Here is a 24,842-nt window from a genome sequence, read left to right as displayed (position 1 = left end):
GTTTATTTAAATCTAAAAATACGTTTAATGTGTGTGTGTGTGTCATTAATAAAGATCTTTCTTTAAATAATTATTGTAAAAATAATAACTAATAATATTTATATAAAATATGATATTTAGTTAATTAATAAATTAAAATTAATTTTATTCATAATACATATTCATACATATATTCATATATGGTGTTAACAAGGATTCGAAAAAAATGATTGATTAATGTGTCAGTTTTATAAAAATATAATTAATTATGAGTTTGATAATATTTATAATATTAATTAAATTGATTTAAAGGATTAACTATAATACAAGAATAAAACTGATGTACATAGAAATATACATCTTTTCCGCATCAAATAATCTCTAAAAACTGCAATTTCTATCTAATAACATAGCATAAAAGGCTACTTATCATAATAAAACATAATTTAAGGTGAAACCAAACCCCAAACGAAGAAACAAGCAAAAAGACGAAGAAAAACAGAAGAAAACACAAGAAAACAAAGAAACACGCCCCCATGCCTCAAGAAACACGCCCCCATGCTTTTGACACAAGAAAAGACAAAATCTGGAAGCAGAAGCATGGGGCCGTGCCCAACATGCACGGGGCCGTGGATGAGAATGCAGAAAAGACAAAGAAGAATTGAGCACATGTCATTAAAAACCACGGGGGCGTGCCTACCAACCACGGGGCCGTTGCCACCTCACACAAAAGACAAAACAAATCTGGCACATGTCATAAAAATGCACGGGGGCGTGCTCATCAAGCACGGGGCCGTGCCTCACCATCCAGATTGCCTATAAATAGTGGCTCATGTTGCACTCATTTGGTGTGCCTTGAAAAGAATTCTCTCTGGTTTTCACTTATAAAAACACACACTAACACTCACTTTGAAGATCTAGTGAAGAGTTTGAAGGTTTGGAGGTCATCACCACTAATCATCATCATCAACCATCATTACCATCATTAAGAAGAAAGATTCATCTATATTTGGTTAGATTGTTCCAAGTTTAATTATGTATTTGTTATTATCAGTCATCTTAATGTCTATCACTATGCTCATTATGAGGTAAACTCCTTTTACCATCTAAAATCTATGAAGAAGCTTTGTTTTACTTGATAATTAATCAAGACATGTGATGTAGTCTAGTAAAGTACATGGTTATATTACAATTATCTTTTGATGAGAAATGTTTCACCATCTTAAATTACTAATTCAAAGTTGGTGGTTGTCAATTTCATTGGCAATCGTTCATGATCGATTCATGTTCTTGAAAGATAGAAATACTTTGATACATTATCGAAACATGGATCCTTATATTGTACTTAGAAATGATGAGATATAAGTTATGGTGTATTTTTCTAAACCTTGGTAATCCAAAAATGGCTTTGCTTAGGATATCAAATTAGTTAAAGAAACCATATGTTAACGGAATGTGTAATTATAACCTACTTAAATCAACCAAGGGGAGGTTGTGTGATGAACTACAACCACCCGAAGTTGTTAGAATTGGTATTTGAGAAATTGAAGTCAATCCTAATCTTTCTACTTTACGAAACTACTTGCCAACTTAAATTGACATCATTGAGATGGTATGACATTAGGAAAGGGTGGACTTTAAAATGCGCATACCATCTCCTTAGTGCCAAAGATTCTCACTTAAGGCTTAAGGAGCTATCTATCATATATTGCTACGGTAAGTTTATCACATGTCCAAATATTAATTATCAATGTTAAAATGGAGTGGATTCTTGATATTAGATGGTAACCTTCGCATAATTGAACAACTCGTTTAGAATCTCTTGTCTTGGTCACCTATATATTATATATAAGTATTTATATTTTATAAAAAGTTTGAAAATTAACCCCAAAATGATTAAAACCTCCGATTAAAGTAAAACAACGATTTATCATTAGAAACATTTGTGTCCACGGATCGATACTTGGTTCTTACCAATACTATTCTACATATACTATAGGTACACTTGCCTATTTTGTGTGTGTTTAGTCTTTGTAGAAATCACTTTTATAAATTTAAAACACGATCTTGTGCAAAAGCAAATCATCCCAACCTCTTATATTTTAACCGCACGCGTACGCACACATCAAAGTTTTTGGCGCCGTTGCCGCGGACACAGTACGTTTCTAAGAACGATCCAAGTTTTAATTTATTCATTGTCTATAATTGTATAAATTTTTAAACTTCTATTTTATCTTCAATTTTTTTATTTTATTAAAATATATAATTTTACGGCTAGCCTACTTTTTACCTTTATTTACCTTACCTTACTTAAGCTTAATTAACATAGACCTTAGATAGTTTAGAATAGCTTATCATAACTTATAGTTTAACTTAGACTAACTTTAGCTAACTTTTACTTTAGTTTTATTTTGATTTAGCCTCATGTATGTCCTCTACTTTTGAGCGTGAGCTTGTTTCTCCACTTTCTGAACCGGAACGACTCTTTCGTCGATGAGCGCGTAAACGGACTACAGAAACCGCAGAAGCAATCAAAGACGAATCAGTAGACGCCACCACATCAAGAGAAAATCAAACCGAAGAAATGATGGCAGCCCAGAACAATGAGCCGAACATGAGCCAGTATGCCAAGACATCTCTCGAAGGCTACGGAAATGGAGTGGCTCCACCCGAAATCACCGAAAATTTCAAAATCAAATCTAGCACCATTCATATGGTGGAAAATTCAGTTCAATTTCATGGTCTCCTCGACGAAGACCCTCTTTCTGACATATCTCGATTCTTATGAATCTGCGGAACCTTTAAAATCCAAAACTGTTCAGATGATCAAATCAAACTCAAACTCTTTCCTTTCTCTCTCAGGGGCCAAGCCCTAGAATGGATAGAATCTATTTCCTCTGGTTCCATTACCAATTGGGACCAGATGGTTGAACAATTTCTCCTCAAATATTTTCCGCCCGATAAAACTGCCAAATACCGAGCCAGCATTACCGGATTCCGGACCGATGATGACGAATCGTTACACGCAGCATGGGAAAGATACAAAAGTCTTCTAAGAAGATGTCCACATCATGGACTGAGCGTATGGTTACAAGTTCAAACTTTCTTTGACGCACAATCCAGTCAAAACAAACATGCCATCGACCAAATCGCTGGTGGAGACCTGGGATCCAAATCACCTAACGAAGCATTCGAAGTCCTGGAAAAGGCCGCAAAGAAGAGTTTTGCTTACAACCCACCAAGATCTACACCTACCCATAAAGGAATACACAAAGTCGATTCCAACACTCTTTCCATAGCACAGCTTGAAGCCCTCTCTAAAAAATTCTAACAACTTCAAGCCGAACTATCAAAAACCAGACCCATCTGTGACACTTGTGGAGGAAATCATAAGACAGGTGACTGTAAACAAGCCATCATGGCCATGGAAGAAGTCGATTTCATCGCTCGACAGAACAACGCTTTCAGCAATAACTACAATCCAGGATGGAGAAACCACCCGAATTTCAGCTGGAAATACGGAGGTAACACTCAACCTTTATCCGGATTCGAAAAAAGACCAATGAATCAACCCTTCCAGCATAAACCTCAATTTCAAGATCAAAGTTCTAGTAGCCATCAAAACCCAAGCTACTCTAAGATCGAAGAAATGCTAATCCAATTGATGACCAAAACAAATGAAGCAGAGAAGAAAGCCGACTCAAGAGCTGTTGATATCAGCGGAGTATTATTAAAACATGAAGCCGATCTCAAAAGTCAACAAGCATCACTTCAGAACCTAGAAACCCAAATCGGACAAATTGCCCGACAATTATCCGAAAGACCACCTGGCACTCTTCCAAGTACAATCATCAACCCGAATGCAACAGCTAACACCGTTACACTCAGGAGTGGTACAACCACTGTTGTCTCACCAAGTTCAGAATCAGTTATGGAGAAAAAGTCTCCTGATGAAACTCAGGAAAGGCTGACCCCAACAAGCACAGTACAGCCTAAGGAGCCAGTCCGAACCTATGTTTCGCCTATTCCACACCCTGGAAGACTAAAGCAGGAGCGATTGGAAGCCCAGTATGGGAAGTTTCTAGAATTCTTTAAGCAACTCCATATCAACATCCCTTTTGTCGAAGCTATCGCTCAGATGCCAAAATATGCCAAGTTTCTCAAGTAAGTACTGACAAACAAAACGAAGCTGGAGGAGCTCTCGCATGTCACCCTAAGTGAAGAATGTTCAGCTGTCCTCCAAAGCAAAGCTACCGACAAAGATGACCGATCCAGGGAGCTTTATAATCCCTTGTCTCATAGGAAATTTATCTGTTAGCAATGCCCTAGCTGACCTAGGAGCTAGTATTAATTTAATGCCTTATGCGGTTTTTTCAAAACTAGGGATATGAGAACCAAAGCCCGCCCGCATGAGCATTCAGTTAGCTGACCGATCCGTTAAATATCCTTGGGGCATTGTTGAAAACATGCTTGTCAAAATTGACAAGTTTGTTTTCCCAGTAGATTTTGTGATTCTAGATATGGAGGAAGACAAAAGCGTACCTCTAATTTTAGGAAGAACCTTTTTAGCCACGGCAAAGGCTATCATTGACGTTTGCACCGGCAAACTCACTCTCAGGGTCAATGTTGAGGCAATCACTTTTGACATTGGAAAATCTATGCAATATCCACAACAACACGATGACACCTTATATTGTGTTGATATCATAGACTCCATCGTAAGTTGCTATATGCGAGATTCCTCCATCAATACCCCCTTAGAAACCCAAGTTTTAGATAAAACACTCAACAAACCCATTTTAGAGAACGAAAATTTTAATAACAACTACCACGAAGAATTAGAAACTATATACGAAATCATTGAAAACAATGAAAAATCAAAACCATCAATCGAACAACCACCAGCCTTAGAGTTAAAAGAATTACCAAAACATCTTGAATACGCCTTTCTAGAGAAAGATTCTCAACTTCCAGTAATTATTTCATCTCACCTTTATAAAGAAGAGAAAGACGAACTTCTTAAGGTTCTCTCTTGCTTGAATGCTAACCAACTTTTCTGACTCTGGTTAGTAGCTCTATACTTTCACCCGCTTGAATACCTTATCTTGCTGTAAGTGAATTAAGGTACTTTACTTGTCTCGTTAGAGAAAGGCAGCAACGTAGAACACGAAGCTGGAGCCTTAGCTGCCTTGTCAAAGGAAAGCAAGGGTTGAGCCAAGCTACTTGTTCACTCTGGGTCCCATCCGTCCTCGAACCAAAACCATAAGAAAGCTATCGCATGGAAGATCATGGATATCAAGGGCATCAGTCCTTCGTTCTGTACTCACAAAATTCTCATGGAGGAAGAATACAAACCCGTGGTCCAACATCAAAGACGTCTCAACCCCAACATGCAGGATGTGGTGAAGAAGGAAGTAATCAAACTGCTTGATGCCGGATTAATCTACCCGATCTCGGATTCACCTTGGGTTAGTCCCGTTCAATTAGTACCCAAGAAGGGAGGAATGACGGTCGTAATGAACGAGAAGGACGAACTAATACCAATGAGGACAATCACAGGCTGGCGAATTTGCATTGATTACCGGAAGCTTAATGATGCCACAAGAAAAGATCATTTTCCACTTCCTTTCATAGATCAAATGCTCGAACGCTTATCTGGAAAATTGTTTTACTGTTTTCTTGATGGATTTTCTGGATACTTTCAGATTCCTATTGCTCCTGAATATCAGGAGAAAACTACTTTTACATGTCCATACGGAACCTTCGCTTACCGAAGAATGCCATTTGGATTATGTAATGCTCCTGCCACCTTCCAACGTTGCATGGTGGCCATCTTTCATGAAATGATCGAAAAATCTATGGAAGTTTTCATGGACGACTTCTCAGTCTTTGGAGACTCATTCGATCATTGTCTGAAGAACCGAGATAAAATGCTAGCTAGGTGTGAAGAAGTAAATCTAGTGCTCAACTGGGAAAAATGCCACTTTATGGTGAAGGAAGACATTGTTCTAGGTCACAAGATTTCTCAAAACGGACTAGAAGTTGATAGGGCCAAAATAGAAACCATATCCAAACTTCCGCCGCCAACTTCAGTCAAAGCCATTAGAAGTTTTCTAGGTCACGCAGGTTTCTACCGCCGCTTCATAAAAGACTTCTAAAAAATCTCAAGACCTATGACCAAACTTCTAGAGAAAGACGCAGCATTCGTCTTCTCTGAGGAGTATGTTGAGTCATTCAATACACTAAAAGACAAACTCGTCAACGCACCAATCATGACCACACCCCACTGGACCCTTCCATTCGAAATCATGTGCGATGCAAGTGACTTTGCAGTTGGAGCCGTACTCGGACAACGCAAAGAAAAACATTTTCACCCAATTTACTATGCCAGTAAAACCCTTAACGATGCACAGAGAATTACACCACAACTGAAAAAGAGCTACTAGCAGTAGTATTTGCCTTTGAAAAATTTAGATCTTACCTAGTTCTTTCCAAAACCATAGTTTACACCGATCATGCCGCAATACGGTACCTATTCAACAAACAAGATGCCAAACCTAGACTCGTCCGATGGATCCTACTACCCCAAGAATTTGACATCGAGGTAAAGACAAGAAGGGGGCAGAAAATGTAGCCGCAGACCATCTTTCACGACTAGAATGTCCAACTCCCGAAGAACTTCACGAAGAAATTATCAACGATAATTTCCCACATGAGGTTCTCATGCACATTCAAGGAGTCATAGAAGAAAAAGACGAAAGTCCTTGGTATGCTGACTTCGCAAATTACTTAGCTTGTAGGATCCTCAGAAAAGGACTTACCCATCAACAGCGGAAGAAATTCTTCTTCGATCTTAAGTTTTACTTCTGGGAAGATCCATACATGTTTAGGATAGGTGCGGATCAAGTCATTCGTAGGTGCGTAGCCGGCAAGGAGGCCTTAGACATTCTCAAACATTTCCATGAAGGATCAACTGGCGGACACCACGGTACTACCACCACGGTCAGGAAAGTGTTTGATTCAGGATTTTTCTGGCCCACTATATATAAAGATACACATACTTTGATCCAAGCATGCGATGCTTGTCAAAAAGCCGGGAACATCTCATCAAAAAATGAGATGGCTTAAAAAGGCATTCAAATTTGTGAAATCTTTGATGTATGGGGGATAGATTTCATGGGCCCATTTCCTAATTCGTTCGGAAATAAATACATTCTTGTAGCAGTCGACTGCGTGTCTAAATGGGTAGAAGCACAAGCTCTTCCCACCAACGATGCTCGAATAGTTGTACGATTTCTGAAAAAGTTATTCTCAAGATTCGGTACTCCGAAAGCCCTCATCAGCGACAGAGGTAATCACTTCTGTAACACCCTGATGAACAATGTCTTAGCACGGTATGGGGTTCACCACCGGATAGCAACACCATATCACCCTCAGACCAGTGGGCAGGTAGAGGTCTCAAATCTAGGAATTAAGAGAATTTTGGAAAGAAGTGTGGGGATGAATCGCAAAAATTGGGCAGAAAAGTTAGATGACGCATTGTGGGCCCTTAGGACGGCCTACAAAACTCCCACAGGAATGACACCCTTCAAGCTCATTTACGGGAAGGCATGTCATATACCAGTAGAGTTAAACACAAAGCCTACTGGGCACTCAGAGCAGTGAATTTTGATCTAACGTCCGCCGGAGCAAACCGGGAAGGTCAAATTCATGAGCTCGAGGAACTGAGAACATCGGCCTATGAAAATTCCTGGTCCTACAAGGAAAAGACTAAATGCATACACGACGCTCATTTAAAAGGAAACAAAAAATTTCAAGTTGGCGATCGTGTACTGTTATACAACGCTCGTTTACGTCTTTTCCTAGGAAAACTGAAATCCCGATGGACAGGTCCATACGTAGTTGAAACAGTTTTTGACTATGGAACCATCGAAATTTCATATTCAAACGGCCAAAAATTCAAAGTAAATAGACATCGATTAAAACCATACATCGACGGTCCACTTAAAGAAGTTTTGGAGGTACTAAACCTCCAAACTTTTTAAATAAGAGATTAAGGAAACAAGGTCTGTCCAAGACCATCACAAAACTAGGCCTTGTAAATAAATATCATCTAAAAAAAATTTAAAAATTTGAAAAACCACGGGGGCGTGCTCTCAAACGCACGGACCCGTGCCTAAAAATGCGGGCCGGTATCTACGCTGCAAAAATCTCAGTCAGACTTGTTTGTAACAGAATTGTCAGAGTTAAAACACGGGGGCGTGCTTCCAAAAGCACGGTACCGTGCTCGATATCCTGTTTGGTTATAAAAGGGCACCTTGTGTCATTTCATTTCTTGCACAAACCAAAACCAAAACCAAAAACCCTCTGAAAATTTAGCATGCCAACTGAGATGAATGAAGCAATTCCCGTTTCCTGACATCCGAGAAACGATGCCCGCCGTGTTTCCAAAACCGAGCTTATTTTGAAACTTCAAAAACTCGTGAAAGAACTCACCGAAATGAATCTCCTTGCTGAGATGCGTCTCGTGCAACTCACCGAATCAGTGGAAAACATGAAAATGGAACTCCGAGACATCAACGAACAACTCCGGTTTCAAGTTCTTGGTTTCACGTATTTTCCACCACCAGGACCATTCGGAGGAGGAGAGCCTTTCGGGGAACTCTAGGAAACTTAATTTTATGCTTTTATGTGTAAACAAGTGCATTAAGCACAATGTGTTAGGACTTCGGGCTTAACCCGATTATTTTCTTTTTCTTAGGAAACCCGGGCTTATCCCGAATTGTTCTAGGACCCTTATTTTAATGAAAAGTAATTTTTAGATGACCAAACATCCAAATTATTACAATAAACGTCATTTTAAAAATTCCGGATCTTGAATCGTGTTGAAAAATTAAAAGGAAAGTCACTGTGACAAAAAGCAAGGGCCGTGCTTTCCTAAGCACAAGGCCGTGGTCACCCCAGAATCTTCAGCATGATACGCGCTGACTCCGTACAATTCTCTGACTCATAAATATTTATTCTTCTAGCAGCACGTGGCCGTGTTTCTTAAAGCACGGTGCCGTGTTCAACTTTCCAGTCTCTATATGATGCATGCATAAATTCACTATTCCATTCACACCAAACACAAATTACCTAAATGGAAGGAAAACGGGTTGAATGGAAGCCAGTGAAAAAGGGGAAACAACATGAATCCTCCTTCCTTGAGGAGCAAATCATGAGACTCCAATGCATCGTAAGAGATCAAGTTGAGAGCAATATGCAAACCGAGGCTCGAGTGGTCGAGTTGATTAACAAAGTCGACCTGCTTAGGTTCGAGAACTTCCATGTTGTGGATGGCCACCACAAAGATGTGACTTCCAAACTTAACTTTCTCAACCGAGAACTCGTCACGCTCAACAAAAAGCTTGACAAACTTTTGGAAGCCAAACGAGCACCACCACACATCCAGGACTTGTTCGGGGGTGGTGGCCGTTGAAGTTCTCACTTCGTTTCGTGTTTAAATTGTTCCCGCTAGTACTATGTGTTAGGATCTGAGAGTTGTTGTTGTACTTTTCATTTCATCTATCTTTAATTATGTCTTTAATTTTATGTTTTAATGAAATCTAGGATTTTTAATTACCATGTTAAAATAACCAGAAAATAAAAACCCAGTAAAAACAAACCAAGCTCGACAAACAAAATAAACAAAATAGTACTGTCTGCACTAACCAGCATGGTACCGTGCTTCTAAAAGCACGGGGCCGTGTTTTTGGTGTCAGGGCAGTTACGAGTTTTAACTTGACAAAATAACTTTCTCCAACCACCAACCCTATTTTTCACTGTATTCAGAACCAAGAAACCGCCGACCTTCAATTATTTTGCTAATTTCTTCATCTAATCTTCGATTCTAAACCTAAGGTATGTTAATTTAACAATTGCATTATTCAAATTCGTAATTCTAGTTTTAGATTAACCCAAAAATTGTTCAAATCGACCAAATCGGGTCAAAACCCGAAAAGGATATGGGTTATTATGCTTGATTGTGATGAATAGATTGTTGAAAGTTTGATGGTTAGGGTATAATTGTAAGAAACAATTCGGGTTTTGGGTATTAGCATAAATAACAGACACACCATTAAACCCAATTGATATAACCGGTTAGAAACGAGGGTTCGAGTCTGAGTAAGTTAGAAATCAATATTAAAAACACGAGCTGTGCCCAAAACAACACGAGTCGTGGTCAACCAAAAGTCAAACATCAAAGGAACTGAACCAGAAGCAGCAGTACGGGGCCGTACGTCTGAAAGCACGCCACCGTGCTTTGCTCTCTGTTTCAGCAAATTAAAATCTTTCACGATTTTTGACTAATTTAAGTATAAATTGCAGATGGCTGAGTATGGGGAAGAGTTTCATGCATTCCTAGTCTTCGGAAACCGCAAGACTAAGGACCGATTGGCAAACGAAAGATTAACTTATCTCAATAACAGATATCCTGAAGCTCACTTCCATGCATGCGAAGAAACCCTCAGACAAGTTAACCAATGGGACCACTATCAGAACATTGTGACGGGACCTTGGAGACGGGTTTTTAGCCAAACGGGGGATTCAGTAACCGAACTTACAAAGGAGTTCCTAGCCTCATTCAACATGAAGAAGAAAAAGTTTTACATGTGGGATACCAAGGCAATCGAGTTCCGATGTGGGGGTGTTTGGCATACAACTTCTGTCACTCAACTGGGAATTGATTTGAGTATTTACACGGCCGAAGAAACTGACACAGATATCTGGTTCAAGGCTAAAACAACCTTTACAGATGAGGGTGATGATGATGAAGCTGAAGCAGGTGCCATTAGGGAAGAAGCTTGGGTACAGTTGAGTTATGGAACAACAAGGTATACATCGAGCGTTTCAAAAAGCACAGCACTGCGTGACCTGCTCATGAGGTACATCTACCGTTTGCTGAGTCATACCGTCACAGCTCGAGGACAGAGAGAAGGGGTTGTCAACCTAAGGGATTTTTGGGCATTGTATTGCATGAAAAACGAAATACCATGCAATATCACTATGCTATTCTGCAAGCTTTTCATGACAAATGCCACTGCCCGAGGAAATTCCCCAATCTTTGGTGGCCCCTGGATCTACAACCTCTACAGGGCATATGGTGCAGACACAGAAGGAACTCCAAGCCCAGACTCGATAGCTCTCAACCTTGATTACTGTGAGAGCATGCAGATGGTTCAGCAAATCAGCCCGGGTGTGTGGAGATTTTGTGATAAGAACAACCAAGTTTGGGACCCAGAAGACCTGTCAGAGATTATGATACAGGATGTGCATGAGAGATGACAATCGCCTCCCAGAAAACAACGCCGGCGAACTTACCATCAGAGAGGAGGCCCATCTTCATCAGGGGCCGGCCCCAGTTCATCACATGATAGCCGATACTCTTTGGAGGGTATATATGGACTGATCGATCAATTCTCAACTAACACTACCGCCTCATTTAACAGGATCAACGAGCAAATGGCTGCCTCCGATGCACAGCGAGCGGCCGAGTATGAAGCAACGAGGCGAGAGATTGAACGATTGGGCTATCGCATGGACATGCAGTGGGGACCGTTTGACCCGGACACAGGTAACTGATGATTGGCGGCACAGGTAGGTTGGACATGGGCACGGGCATGGGTTGGTATTATTTCATGAACTTATTATATGTGTTTTGAACAATTTACTTTTCATCGTACTTGTTTGTTTATGTTGTTTTGGATACTTTTATGGCCGTGTGTGCCAAAGACACTATATTAGGAACTAATTTAGCCCGATAGGGCAAAGGGATGGATGATTCCATACCCAATTTTCAGCATTTTATGCTTGGTTGTTTGTGGATGTTTGCAGTTATATATTATACAGGTACAAATACAGGAAAACGGACTAAAAACAGGGGACGCTCTGTCGAAATTTCGTTAACCCGTAGGGAAGTAACTCTCCATTTTTACTCAATTAGAATTTTTATATTTGCATGAATCTTGTCACATTGAGGATAATGTGAGATTCAAGTGTGGGGAGGGGAATTACTTGACCAATTGTTTGTCCAACTAATTATAAAAATTCTCTAAAACAAATATTTTTGCAGCAAACAAAGATTATTCTAAACCTAAAAAAAAAGAAAACCAAGAAAATTTTTTGAAAATAACCAATCATTACATAAAAGTAAAAAAGTAAGAAAAAGTTTTGTAATATTGAGAATAAATTTATGCAAAATATGGCGTTAATACCCAATTCCTCCGTTAGTGTGAGATAAACCTCATGCCATATAAATATTTTTTCGGAAGCTTGAGTGAGTCATATGTTTCATGTGATTTAGAACTTGTCGCAATTATTCATTTCAAGACCACACGAAGAGTTGTATAAGGAAGAAGGTAATATCTACACAATTCCATCAAACCCATTATCAAATTACAAAACCCAAAAACCCAATCACTTTATCCATTTTCACCGGTAAAATACAACACTGGTCTTTTACCGGCAGACCCTAAAGAACTGAAAATACATTCTTTCGATTTCAATTTCCTTTGCTGCATACACTTCACAAAACCTAGGTTGCCTCCAGAACTTAGGGATAGAATCTTTCTCTTTAGCAATGAGGTGAGGAAACAGTGGCGCCGAGATGAACAAAGGCCACCATTCTTTGGAATTTCCAAAAACGCAATGAAGAGAAGAGCCAAAAGATATGAACGATGCTTAGGTTGTGGAAACTGGTCCCACGAAGGAAGATGTAAAAAAAGTCAAACTCTGTCTCAACATGAATATACCGAGCTAATGAGGGTGGGGGCTATTAGGCTCAAAGCCGAACGATCCATTAGAGTTGGAAGTTATATTCAGAACAGGATTGAGGAAGAATTGATCCACATCCTCTATAAAACTGGTCTTGACGATATGACTTTAAAAGAGTCATTAGGTAAAAAAAAAAAAAATTCTCGGAGAAAAGGAGCCAACCATTGAAGACATCTCAAAACTCCCGACAAACAGTGGAAGTTGTATTTACCATTAACCCTTGAACCACCACAAAATACCAATTCCTACTCACACTAAACCGAAACCCCTTTTTACCTTCTGATCTATGCAACCCTTCAAAAGGTGGAGATTTGAACTTGTTACAAGCTTATTTATCACAAGTTGCATTTTGGCTAAGATTGTTCACATACATACATCACAGGTATGATCAGATATAAAACCAAGTGTGAGTGAACATTGTGAGAACGTGACGTTTTGCATAAACGAAATCTCATAAAAACAAAAGTTCTCTCTCTTTTATCACTAACATAAAGATTGGTTATTTTGTTTCGTCTTCTTGGAGCTCACTTAAAGGATAGCTATAATCTAAATTTGCTGTTTTTAGAGGATGTTTATAAAAAGATTGCTTGAGGACAAGCAATTTTCAAGTGTGGGGATGTTTGATGTACATAGAAATATACATCTTTTCGGCATCAAATAATCTCTAAAAACTGCAATTTCTATCTAATAACATAGCATAAAAGGCTACTTATCATAATAAAACATAATTTAAGGTGAAACCAAACCCCAAACGAAGAAACAAGCAAAAAGACGAAGAAAAACAGAAGAAAACACAAGAAAACAAAGAAACACGCCCCCATGCCTAAAGAAACACGCCCCCATGCTTCTGACACAAGAAAAGACAAAATCTGGAAGCAAAAGCATGGGGCCATGCCCAACATGCACGGGGCCGTGGACGAGAATGCAGAAAAGACAAAGAAGAATTGAGCACATGTCATTAAAAACCACGGGGGCGTGCCTACTAACCACGGGGCCGTTGCCACCTCACACAAAAGACAAAACAAATCTGGCACATGTCATAAAAATGCACGGGGGCGTGCTCATCAAGCACGGGGCCGTGCCTCACCATCCAGATTGCCTATAAATAGTGGCTCATGTTGCACTCATTTGGTGTGCCTTGAAAAGAATTCTCTCCGGTTTTCACTTATAAAAATACACACTAACACTCACTTTGAAGATCTAGTGAAGAGTTTGAAGGTTTGGAGGTCATCACCACTAATCATCATCATCAACCATCATTACCATCATTAAGAAGAAAGATTCATCTATATTTGGTTAGATTGTTCAAAGTTTAATCATGTATTTGTTATTATCAATCATCGTAATGTCTATCACTATGCTCATTATGAGCTAAACTCCTTTTACCATATAAAATCTATGAAGAAGCTTTGTTTTACTTGATAATTAATCAAGACATGTGATGTAGTCTAGTAAAGTACATGGTTATATTACAATTATCTTTTGATGAGAAATGTTTCACCATCTTAAATTACTAATTCAAAGTTGGTGGTTGTCAATTTCATTGGCAATCGTTCATGATCGATTCATGTTCTTGAAAGATAGAAATACTTTGATACATTATCTAAACATGGATCCTTATATTGTACTTAGAAATGATGAGATATAAGTTATGGTGTATTTTTTTAAACCTTGGTAATCCAAAAATGGCTTTGCTTAGGATATCAAATTAGTTAAAGAAACCATATATTAACGGAATGTGTAATTATAACCTACTTAAATCAACCAAGGGAAGGTTGTGTGATGAACTACAACCACCCGAAGTTGTTAGAATTGGTATTTGAGAAATCGAAGTCAATCCTAATCTTTCTATTTTACAAAACTACTTGCCAACTTAAATTGACATCATTGAGATGGTATGACATTAGGAAAGGGTGGACTTTAAAATGCGCATACCATCTCCTTAGTGCCAAAGATGCTCACTTAAGTGTTAAGGAGCTATCTATCATATATTGCTATGGTAAGTTTATCACATGTCCAAATATTAATTATCAATGTTAAAATGGAGTGGATTCTTGATCTTTGATGGTAACCTTCGCATAATTGAACAACTCGTTTAGAATCTCTTGTCTTGGTCACCTATATATTATATATAAGTATTTATATTTTATAAAAAGTTTGAAAATTAACCCCAAATGATTAAAACCTTCTATTAAAGTAAAACAACGATTTATCATTAGAAACATTTGTGTCCACGGATCGATACTTGGTTCTTACCAATACTATTATACATATACGATAGGTACACTTGCCTATTTTGTGTGTGTTTAGTCTTTGTAGAAATCACTTTTATAAATTTAAAACAAGATCTTGTGCAAAAGCAAATCATCCCAACCTCTTATATTTTAACCGCACGCGTACGCACACATCAAAAACTCCAAAAATTAAATAAACAAAATGGTGTTGAAGGGATTCGAACCAGCGCCCTCCAGCAACACAGTGCTTTAACCCATCCCAACCAACCAACTAAACCACTTGATTAGTTTGTAACTACCCAAATTATAAAAATATATACCCAGACAGCCCAGAGCCCCAATACTAACAAGAACCCTAATAATTCAATCTTTAAATCCGTTAAACTTGGTTCAATTAACGATAGGGCTTTTGATCAGCATCTAAACGCGATTCAAAACATGTAATAAATTACCTTTAGAGATTACACGAGTTCGTCCAATCTGAACGGAACCCGGCGGCAAGAAACCCAAAACGAACAATCAATAAACGATCATTATAACGCGATTGAGTATATGGGTTTGTTAGACGATGGTCTGAGGGTGGTGTCTGTGCAATGGATTGAATTATGATTAACGATTTCGTGCTCAAGGGTTATTACAACTGTCGGCTTGGTTAAAGATGGAAAACAAATCATTGTGATTGAATTTACTCAATTAGATTGTCGGTTGAGCCGAAATAGGCAAGTGTAATGAAATCCTTGATCAAATTTCCATAAAAACTACGTAAATTAAGCTCCAAGACATCCCATATTTATACGGGTTCAAGAAACAAGAATACGGGTCAGGTTTGATAAATGGATTATCCAGATTGTAATAAGGGTTATAACAAAATTGTAGTTTAGTCCCTTGGAATTTAAGGTGGAAACAAAAAGGTTTAAACTATATATTTTGGGCTAGAAGGGTAAATACACTAAAGATTTATTCATAAATAATTAAATATTAATTTAATACTCAATTTAGTTTGATAAGCGCGATATGTTTAACAAAAATAACCCGAACATCAAACCGAGTCGGGTAAAGGTACAAGTCCGAAACCCGGGTTGTTACAGTCTCCCATACTTTAGGGAATTTCGTCCCGAAATTAAAAAATATTATAACAACACTATTAAATTTTTGAGGAAAAATAAAATCTTAAATATAACTTTTAAAACTTTATCATAGCATAGAACCTTGAATAGTCAAAACAACTCTCCAAATAATAATCCGATAGGGACACTTATATATAGGATGTACCTGCGGCGTATCTACCATGTCCTTATCATCTTTACATTAGTACCATTATTCCAACTACTTTTGATTCTATTTTATAACACACAATCTTACACATCATGATTCCATGCGAGGACTTCGATAATTATGTTTCAGACCATAGTTATGTTCATCGTCGGATGGCCCACATGATTCGTCCCATCGTGTGGACTTACAAAACGTTTGATTAAAATGTGACTTTAAGGAAACAAAAAATTTAAGGAGTTTTAATTTAAAACACTAGTAAGTCACCAAAATATAAAATAATTTCAAAAGTTGCAGTGGATTTTAATAAAGCAAATAAATTTTAAGACACCTTTTAAACGTAAAGATATAAGTATTTAAAGTTGAAGAAGGGGTAGCTTATAAATAGTTAAGGTTAATGAAGATAAAGAAATAAGATGGAAGTAGGCTTCAATAAATAATATATTTAATCAAAAGAAACTTTATTTATTATACAAAAGGTAAATAGTTTAAATGGCCATAAGAGGTGTTGCAATACGTAATTGAGAAAAAAAAAAACAAAATAAGGTAAGATAGATAAAGGGAATGATAAAGGTCTTCATGATCGTTGAGTAACTTAATTGGTGTGACTTGAGACATCATGAGGATTTGCTGGAGTAGGAGCAGTTGAGGTAGGTTGATTCGACATTGCTTGGAAAACTGGAGCTTGAACGGTTTGCAAGAAAGTTGTTTGGTGGAAATATGTTTGGTAAACTTGAGCTTGTGGTTGCGAGGTTTGGTAGTGTTGGGTTAAGTAAGGTTCACCTTTATTGATGGGAAGAGTTTGAGGGACATGAGGTTGATGGGTTTCCACAATGGTAGCAAGCACGGGTATTAGGAACATCGGGTTGAGCATGAGGGGCAGGTTGTTGCGGAACAGCTTGTGCAGTAGGCGACTAGGCGGGACACGGCAGGTGTTAGCAAGATGGCCATAATGATTACAATGGGTGCAGCAACGACATAGGGATTCAACTGAGTGATATTAGTTACAAATGGAGCATGAAAGAAAACGACCGAGGTAAGGTTTATTGTTTGAGGAGACTTGCGGGTGGGTAGGATTTGTTACAGCAAGGTTCTTATGTTTCTTGTTGTGAGGATGAGTGGAGGTAGATGGTTTGTAGTCACTAGCAGGGGAATTAGTGGGAAAAGTTGAATCAGTTGCATTAAGGTTCCGAATTTGGGTTACTATCCTAGGGATCGCAACAGTTAACTCTCTGGCTATACAAGCTGCTATGCGGTGGTCGTGAGAATCAAACGGTTGATGTCGAGGATAACGTTGGTTTCTTGAATGAGATATTCTGTAAGGACCAAAAAATGAGGATCTATAAAATGAAGGATAAATTGAGGAGCCATAAGAATAGTAAGATGTTTAATTATGTGAAAATAATAATGTTGTCTTAATAAGTGAGGAATTACGTCATGAGGATTAAAAGTAAAAGTTTATAAGATGGGGGGGGGGGTACATTGCGTAAAATATTGCTAAAAAAATGAATTGATTTTATTATTTTTTAGTTGTATTAAATAAAATATTAAAATTTTCAAACATCAATTGAAAGTATAGTCATGCAACCAGTTGTCTTTGAAAAGATAAATTGTGTTGGGTGAACATATTTATAAATTATTAGAATTGAAATTGTGTAAATCCAAAAATCGAGTAAAGATTTATTATAATGTATGATTGAGAAAGGTAAAGTATGTTTAGATAAAAGTTGAAAAAACATCTTCTTTAATAAACTTAGTTATAAATAACTTGATTAATTAAATTTGTAAAAATTTGAATAATTGAAGTTGATTGAACTGAAATATTCTGATTAGGTCGCAAAGTAGGGGTTAATAGAGTAAGTTTGGAAATTTTGAGCTGATGAATATGATTGAGTCGAGAACACACATGGCGTAGGTGATTAGGATTTTCATAGTCGTGGCAAATAATAAGATAATCAAATGATTACTTTAGGTACAAAACGATATGAGGATTGAATTGAACAGTGATAGTAAGTGAGGAATATCGAGTGAATTTGACGTAAAATTTCTTTTTTGAGACGCTAAGATTTTGTTGAGATTGACTGTTAACATTATTGACAACATATAGTTGATGTTTAGACTTGCGGTTGTTGTTTATGTTATGAGATTGAGTAGCGGTAAATGAATTGAATTTATTGGCGAAGAAGTTGATAAACAATATTGAATTGATTGTATTTATGTTTTAGAAATTGAGTTTATATTTTAGAGATTGCAGGAGTTATCTTCTTGACTAAACATGTAACCATGAGGCGGTTATAGAAAATAAATGATTGGTGTTGTTTCATGTTAAGAAAACATTCTATGATTAATAAAGATGTGATTTGATGAGAAGATTGGATAGTTGTGTAGATTTCATATGAGTTATTTTGTAAAACAAAACTTAAATATGTTATGCTGATGTTTATTCATAACTTAAGAATAAGTTAGAATCCAAATTTAAAATCAATGGGTTAGCTTGATGACTTAATGAGTTTCATCGAAGTTTGACATGTTTTAACAAACTAACATTTTGAGGTTGAATACTGGAAATATGTTTAATAGTTTATGTATATAATGTCTTGAGCATTAAATTGTATTATATTATTTAAATTAATTAAGTTATTGACATTATAATAATGTGATAAGATGAATAGGTGAAAACCGATTTTAATGAGTGTAAATTGTTTTGGTTAGCTCGTGATAACCGAGTCTTGATGAATGAAGGGTCTGTATCCGATCAGGAGAATAAAAATGTTTTGAGTGTATGAGTAGATCGAATCAATAGATCTTGATTAAAAAAAATTGATTTAGTAAATAAGGAATTGAATAGTTTAATAACAGAATAATAGAATAATTGAATAGTTAAATCAAATCATAAATCAAACAAATAAAACAATTAACGAATGTTCTTTGATGTGTTGGGTTTCCCATGAGCTTTCCATGGCATTTTGTTTCCCCAACTTATTAGCATACCAAAACCAAAACAAATGTGTTAGTCGGCCTCCCATGAGCATTACATGGCAATTTTAATGACCCAACTTAATTAACGAATCAACGAATCAATTGAGTTTGTCGGCCCATGAGCGTTACATGGCGATTTGACCGACCAAACTAAATAACGAATAAACGAACTCAAGCACAAGTAGTTGAAACATCTTGTGTATCATCACGGATGATAATTTTCCAACAAAATATCGCAAATATAACAAATTGTACAAATGTACAGTTGGCGTGTCCATGGCGTCCCATGGGTTTTACACCCAACTAGACATTTTGAAAACAATAAAACACAATAAAGTGTGTAAGCGTTCAGCCGGTTACATTAAACGCTTAAAGTGTCGGTTGCATGAAAATTTCCACTATGGCGGGGAATCTTGTCACACTCCCTAGTTTTAAGTGAAAACGAGCAAAAGCAAAGCTAGGAAATTCACAACGAAATTTCCGACAATAAAAGACAATCCAATAACATTTAATATAAATATTATAAAATTGAGGCATAGCCTCGAAGTTATTAAAACATTTTGAAAATGAGACATAGTCTCGGAGTAATAAAACATTTTGAGAGTGAAGCATAGCTTCGGAATTGTGTGTGTGTGCATAACAATACAATAATAAATAATCATTAGATAATTAGCTAAGAAAGCTTTAAACAATATAAAATTAAACACATAAAGGTAAACAGATAGGCACATATAAGGTTCCTAAACATGTGTCTAAGACAATTTCTAACGAACTATCTTAAACCTTCGGCTTTGATACCAATCAGTCACACCCCAACCTATGGCGGAAATGCCGGGGCGAACTGATTGCTCACAGCTTTTCAAAGGTTACTATTATGCATTATTAAAATGACAATATCTATTAATTAAATTAAGTTTCAAATAAATCAAATACAACAAATACATAATCAAAAATCATGCATCAATACAACTTATATCACAAATGATCTTGATTAATTATCTTCTAACTTAAATTCTTCACTAAGTCTTCACCAACCTGCATTAAATTTCTACGATAACCTGCATATGCGTTTAAAATAGAATTTTGTCAACAACACATGTTGAGTGAGCAACACACCAGTTTAGTTGTACATATAGTATATATAACAAAATACGTAGCTGCAACAAGTCATATGAGAATAACAAATTAACCAAATGAGCAAGTATAACTGAGATGTCGAGAAGCACAAAGGCTATAACGACTGGCGTATGATCATACTATTCTGAGATTATGTTGGACCTCTCCGAATGCGGTTCACGTAAAGCATGTAAGCACACAAACAAGTAAGGTATAAGTTGTTAACACATAAGACAATAGTTGCAGTTTTGTGTATAAGTATATATAAGAAATATAAATTACGCATATGTCCCCAAAACGTGAGAAAACGAGTAAAAGAGAGGAATGTGGTACTCACCTTGATAGACGAACAATAGTGAAAAGAGAAGTATTAAAAATGATGATTCGCGGGAATCACGCGCTTCGGGAAAATACCGACGAGAAATTCCTAAGTAACAATAATTACTGAATGAATAACTATGATCGCAATAAGGAATCTAAAGCTAGGTAGACGTTCGATATTTGATAACCGAGTATAATCTTACGAAAGTTAAATATCTATTATAAAAGTTTTATCGTAAATAACATGACTTAATTATATAAAATACATAACAAGACTTAAATAATTATTTATAAAACTTTTTAGTTTATAGAGAAAATTACCGTTTTAGTCCCTATGTTTGTTAAGCGGAGTCACTTTTAGTCCCTGAACAAAAACTTGAACTGTTTTACTCCCCGTGGTTTTAAAAACGTGAACGCTTTTTGTCCCTCCGTCAACCTTCACGTTATTTTTCCATCCAAATATCTATGCATTTACAATTTTGCCCCTGATTAATTATATTAGATGAAAGACACACGACAATCATCATCTTAACCCTAAGTTACAACCCCTTCTTCACTAGATTACACCTCCATGGTAATATGGAACCCTAATTGATTGATTCTTCTTCTTCATCTTCAATTCAATTGGAACCCTAACTATCAACCCCTTCTTCACTACATTTTCCATCCAAAATGTCTCAACATTCTTCTTCGTTGGCGAAACCGAGGTCACAAGGTGTAAGTGCATCATATTTGTTTTGCTCATGTGGTGCAGGTACGTGCTATCGTGTATCCCGGACGGATGCTAACCCCGGCCGACGATTCTTGTGTTGTGTAAGTATTTCAATACTCAAATCTCTCTATTAACTAAAGGAAAACATTGAAATCAGTTGGTTTTTTAGCTTAATTTTGAATGAAATAAGTTGTTATTGACCTTAATTTTGAATGAAATCAGTTTAATTTAGCTTAATTTTGAATGATATTAGTTGGTATTGAAGTTAATTGTCAAAGAAATTAGTTGATTAGGGTTAGGTTGGTTGATTATTATTGTTCATTACAGAAGGGTTCTTGTAGATGGTTAAGGTGGGCGGATACTCCTACTTGTCATGGCTGTGAAAGGATCCCTGCATTGGTGAGGAGTATGAACAAGAAGGATGAGTATGCAAGAACCAAGGCTAAGGAAGTCACCAAATTGAAGATTGTTTTAGGAATTAGTTGGATGTTTTTCCTTATTTACGTTTGTACTTTTTGAGTTCTTTTATTGTTTTTAATTGTACTTTGTAAACATGTGATAGTTGTTTATGTTGTGTTATGTAGTTCTTTAAAATATGTATGTTTTTAATGTATGAGTTCAATAAAGTATACCATGTTTAAGGAACATTACTGAGCTAATGATAGATAGCATGTTCTTTTGTTCATGCATGTCCTAAAAGACGTAAAAAGTTCTAATATGTTAATAATATGTCATTTTTATCATTACACATAAAGTCCAAAAATAAAGTCAATACCAATAAACAACCAATTCCAAAACAAAGTCAATACCATCACACATAACCAAGTTCAAAAGTAAAGGTCAAAGCCAAAACACCAAAAAGTGAATACATTCACACAATCCATAACACTAAAAAGTCAATACGTTCACACAAACCAAAACAATAAAAAGTCAAGACCATCACCCACGTTGTGCACTTGTAGTTGTCGTCCCATTATTACCGGTGCATGTTTTACGAGTATGGCCAAAACCACCGCAGTTTCCGCATTTTACCGTGCCTCCTTTTCTTGTCATTCTTCCTCCCTTAGAAAACCCTCTCTCAACCTCTTCTACTCTTTTTGTCCTTTTATCCTCATCAACTCTTTTTTTCCTCTCATCCCATGACTTAGTTCTCTTTTTCTTTGGCCTCCCGATCTATGCAAAAGACATAATAACATGTTATAGAATTAATAATTTAGTTATTGAACATTTTTTCAATTGTAATATTATATATAACATAATACATATAATTTTTATATACTTAGTTACCTGTTTATGATGTTTTGGTGGAATCAGTGTTGTTGGACACCGTGAAGGCATCCAATAATCTTCACTTGGGATTGGCATTATTTGGTTATCATACACCCTTTTCCAAGTATGTAACCAGTAAGTCTCAGACACCCATTGCTCAGGTATGCCAACATTCATATTATTGATCGCCATGTCATTTATAGCCGCCATTGCATGTTTACACAGCATCCCTGTCAAATCCCATTTCCTGCAAGTGCATGTTTTGTATTTCACGTTCACCACACATTGAGACCTTAAACCGTTCACCTATCAATATAAAAGCAACTTTAGAATCAAAAAAATAAGAATAACGAATGGCATGTAATAGTATCTTACCTGGTAATTATGATCATCCACCATAAGAACAGTCAATTGTGAAGCCTCGGTCTTGATTTCTTCAAATGTTTTTCTAGCATTTGGCGTTAAAGGGCCTGCAGCCTTTGAGACCATCTTTTTCACATTGATAATCCTCTTTGTCATGTACTCTCTTATATATTCCAAGCATGTGATCACAGGTTTATCCCTTGCTCCAACCAATTGCTTGTTAAAGCTCTCACACATATTGCTATACTAAATATCACACTTTGCCCTGCCGGAGTAATATGCTTTTGACCATGATTTAGCTGGAATCTGGTTGACCCAATCATATAATGTAGCATCTACTTCTTTTATTTCCCCCATAGCTTTCAAATAGTAAGGAATGGAAGTGGCACCAGCCGCTTTAAAGAACATATTTTTAAACACATCTCCACGCCATTGCTTTTTCATGTTCTCATGGATGTGTCTAATGCAAAATCGATGCTCAGCCCTAGGAAACACGTTTTGTAATGCTGGAATTAGGCCCTAAAATAGAAAATTAAAACAACATTAACAGCATTAAAAAAACAGCTTTCACAGCAACAAAAACATCATTTACAGCATTCACAGCAACAAATGCAGCATTAACAGCTTTAACAGCAACAAAAACATCATTTACAGCTTTAACAGCAACAAACACATCATTTACAGCATTCACAGCAACAAATACAACACTAACAGCTTTAACAGCAACAAAAACATCATTTACAACATTCACATCAACAAATACGCTAACAGCTTTAACAGCAACAAGAACATCATTTACAGCATTCACAGCAACAAATACAGCACTAACACCAACAAATACAGCATTAAAAAACATCATTTACAGCATAAAAAAAGCATAAAAAACAGCATTTATAGCATAGAGTTACCTTTTGACGGTCACTAATAAAAGTGAAGTTAGCATCGGTGGGCAAATCAAGGGTATCTTTAAGGCACTCTAAGAACCATGTCCACGAGTGTAGAGTTTCAGCTTCCACGAGTGCAAAAGCAACTGGATAGATACATCTATTAGCATCAATACTTACCGAAATCAAGATTTGACCCAGAAATGGGCCTTTCATAAAGCATCCATCTAGCCCCGAAAATTCTCTTCCCAACATTTGAAAACCTTTCTTTGTAGAACCATAACATATATAAACCCATCTAAATTGCCTAGTAGGACTATTAGGGCCATGACATGGTTCAACATCTATTTTGACATGGCTACCGGGGTTGGCTTTTACCAGTTGTTCAAGGTAGCCTTTTAGCATACCGTACTGTTGTATAAAATCACCATCCTTTTTATCATTAGCAAGCTTCTTTGCTCTTCTCACTTTCACTTCCGAAACGTGAATTTGGTGCTTCTTTTGGATTTCGTCTTGGAGAGATTTCACGGGGATTGTAGGATTTGTTTCAATTTCTGATTCTATCTCCCTCGCTATGGTGCCCATAGTGTATAGACTAACAACCCTAGTTTGTAGACATTGATGTTTGTGGGAGACAGTCTTCACACACCACTGATAGGAAATGGATGGTCTTGAGATCTGAATTGCCCAAGGGCAAGTAGGTTTAATGTTCTTTTTTTTACACTTTGAGCCTTAGGGTTTTCCATAGTTGGCAAGTTTGAACCCTCACCACAAATCAAAGTAGGATTCTTACCCAAGCACACAACTCTATATCTTATATTGTCATTTTTCTTAATGAAAAGATCTCTTCTTGATGCCACTGTATATGTTTTAACCATTTCATTCAACGTATTCTTATCT

General features: G+C 36.9%; 2 protein-coding genes across 2 annotated transcripts; both read right to left on the bottom strand.

The window, feature by feature from the left end:
• Positions 1–21,147: 21,147 nt before the first annotated feature.
• LOC143631264 (uncharacterized) lies at positions 21,148–23,295 on the bottom strand. Its single transcript, XM_077100079.1, has 3 exons — positions 23,071–23,295; positions 22,714–23,001; positions 21,148–22,599 (listed from the first exon to the last, which is right to left on the bottom strand). Exons 1-3 carry the CDS (start codon positions 23,293–23,295, stop codon positions 22,366–22,368), a joined length of 747 nt encoding a protein of 248 aa, XP_076956194.1. The 3' UTR covers positions 21,148–22,365.
• A 9-nt stretch (positions 23,296–23,304) lies between these two features.
• LOC143631263 (uncharacterized) lies at positions 23,305–24,527 on the bottom strand. Its single transcript, XM_077100078.1, has 3 exons — positions 24,043–24,527; positions 23,621–23,882; positions 23,305–23,577 (listed from the first exon to the last, which is right to left on the bottom strand). The coding sequence occupies exons 1-3, from the start codon at positions 24,525–24,527 to the stop codon at positions 23,305–23,307; spliced, it is 1,020 nt and encodes a 339-aa protein (XP_076956193.1).
• Positions 24,528–24,842: the final 315 nt, after the last annotated feature.

The sequence above is a fragment of the Bidens hawaiensis genome, unplaced genomic scaffold (assembly GCF_021521415.1).
Source record: "Bidens hawaiensis isolate Kalapana, Puna unplaced genomic scaffold, B.hawaiensis_p1.1 tig00006055_1, whole genome shotgun sequence".
Taxonomy (NCBI): Eukaryota; Viridiplantae; Streptophyta; class Magnoliopsida; order Asterales; family Asteraceae; genus Bidens; species Bidens hawaiensis.
This window is presented reverse-complemented; position numbering and strand designations above follow the sequence as displayed.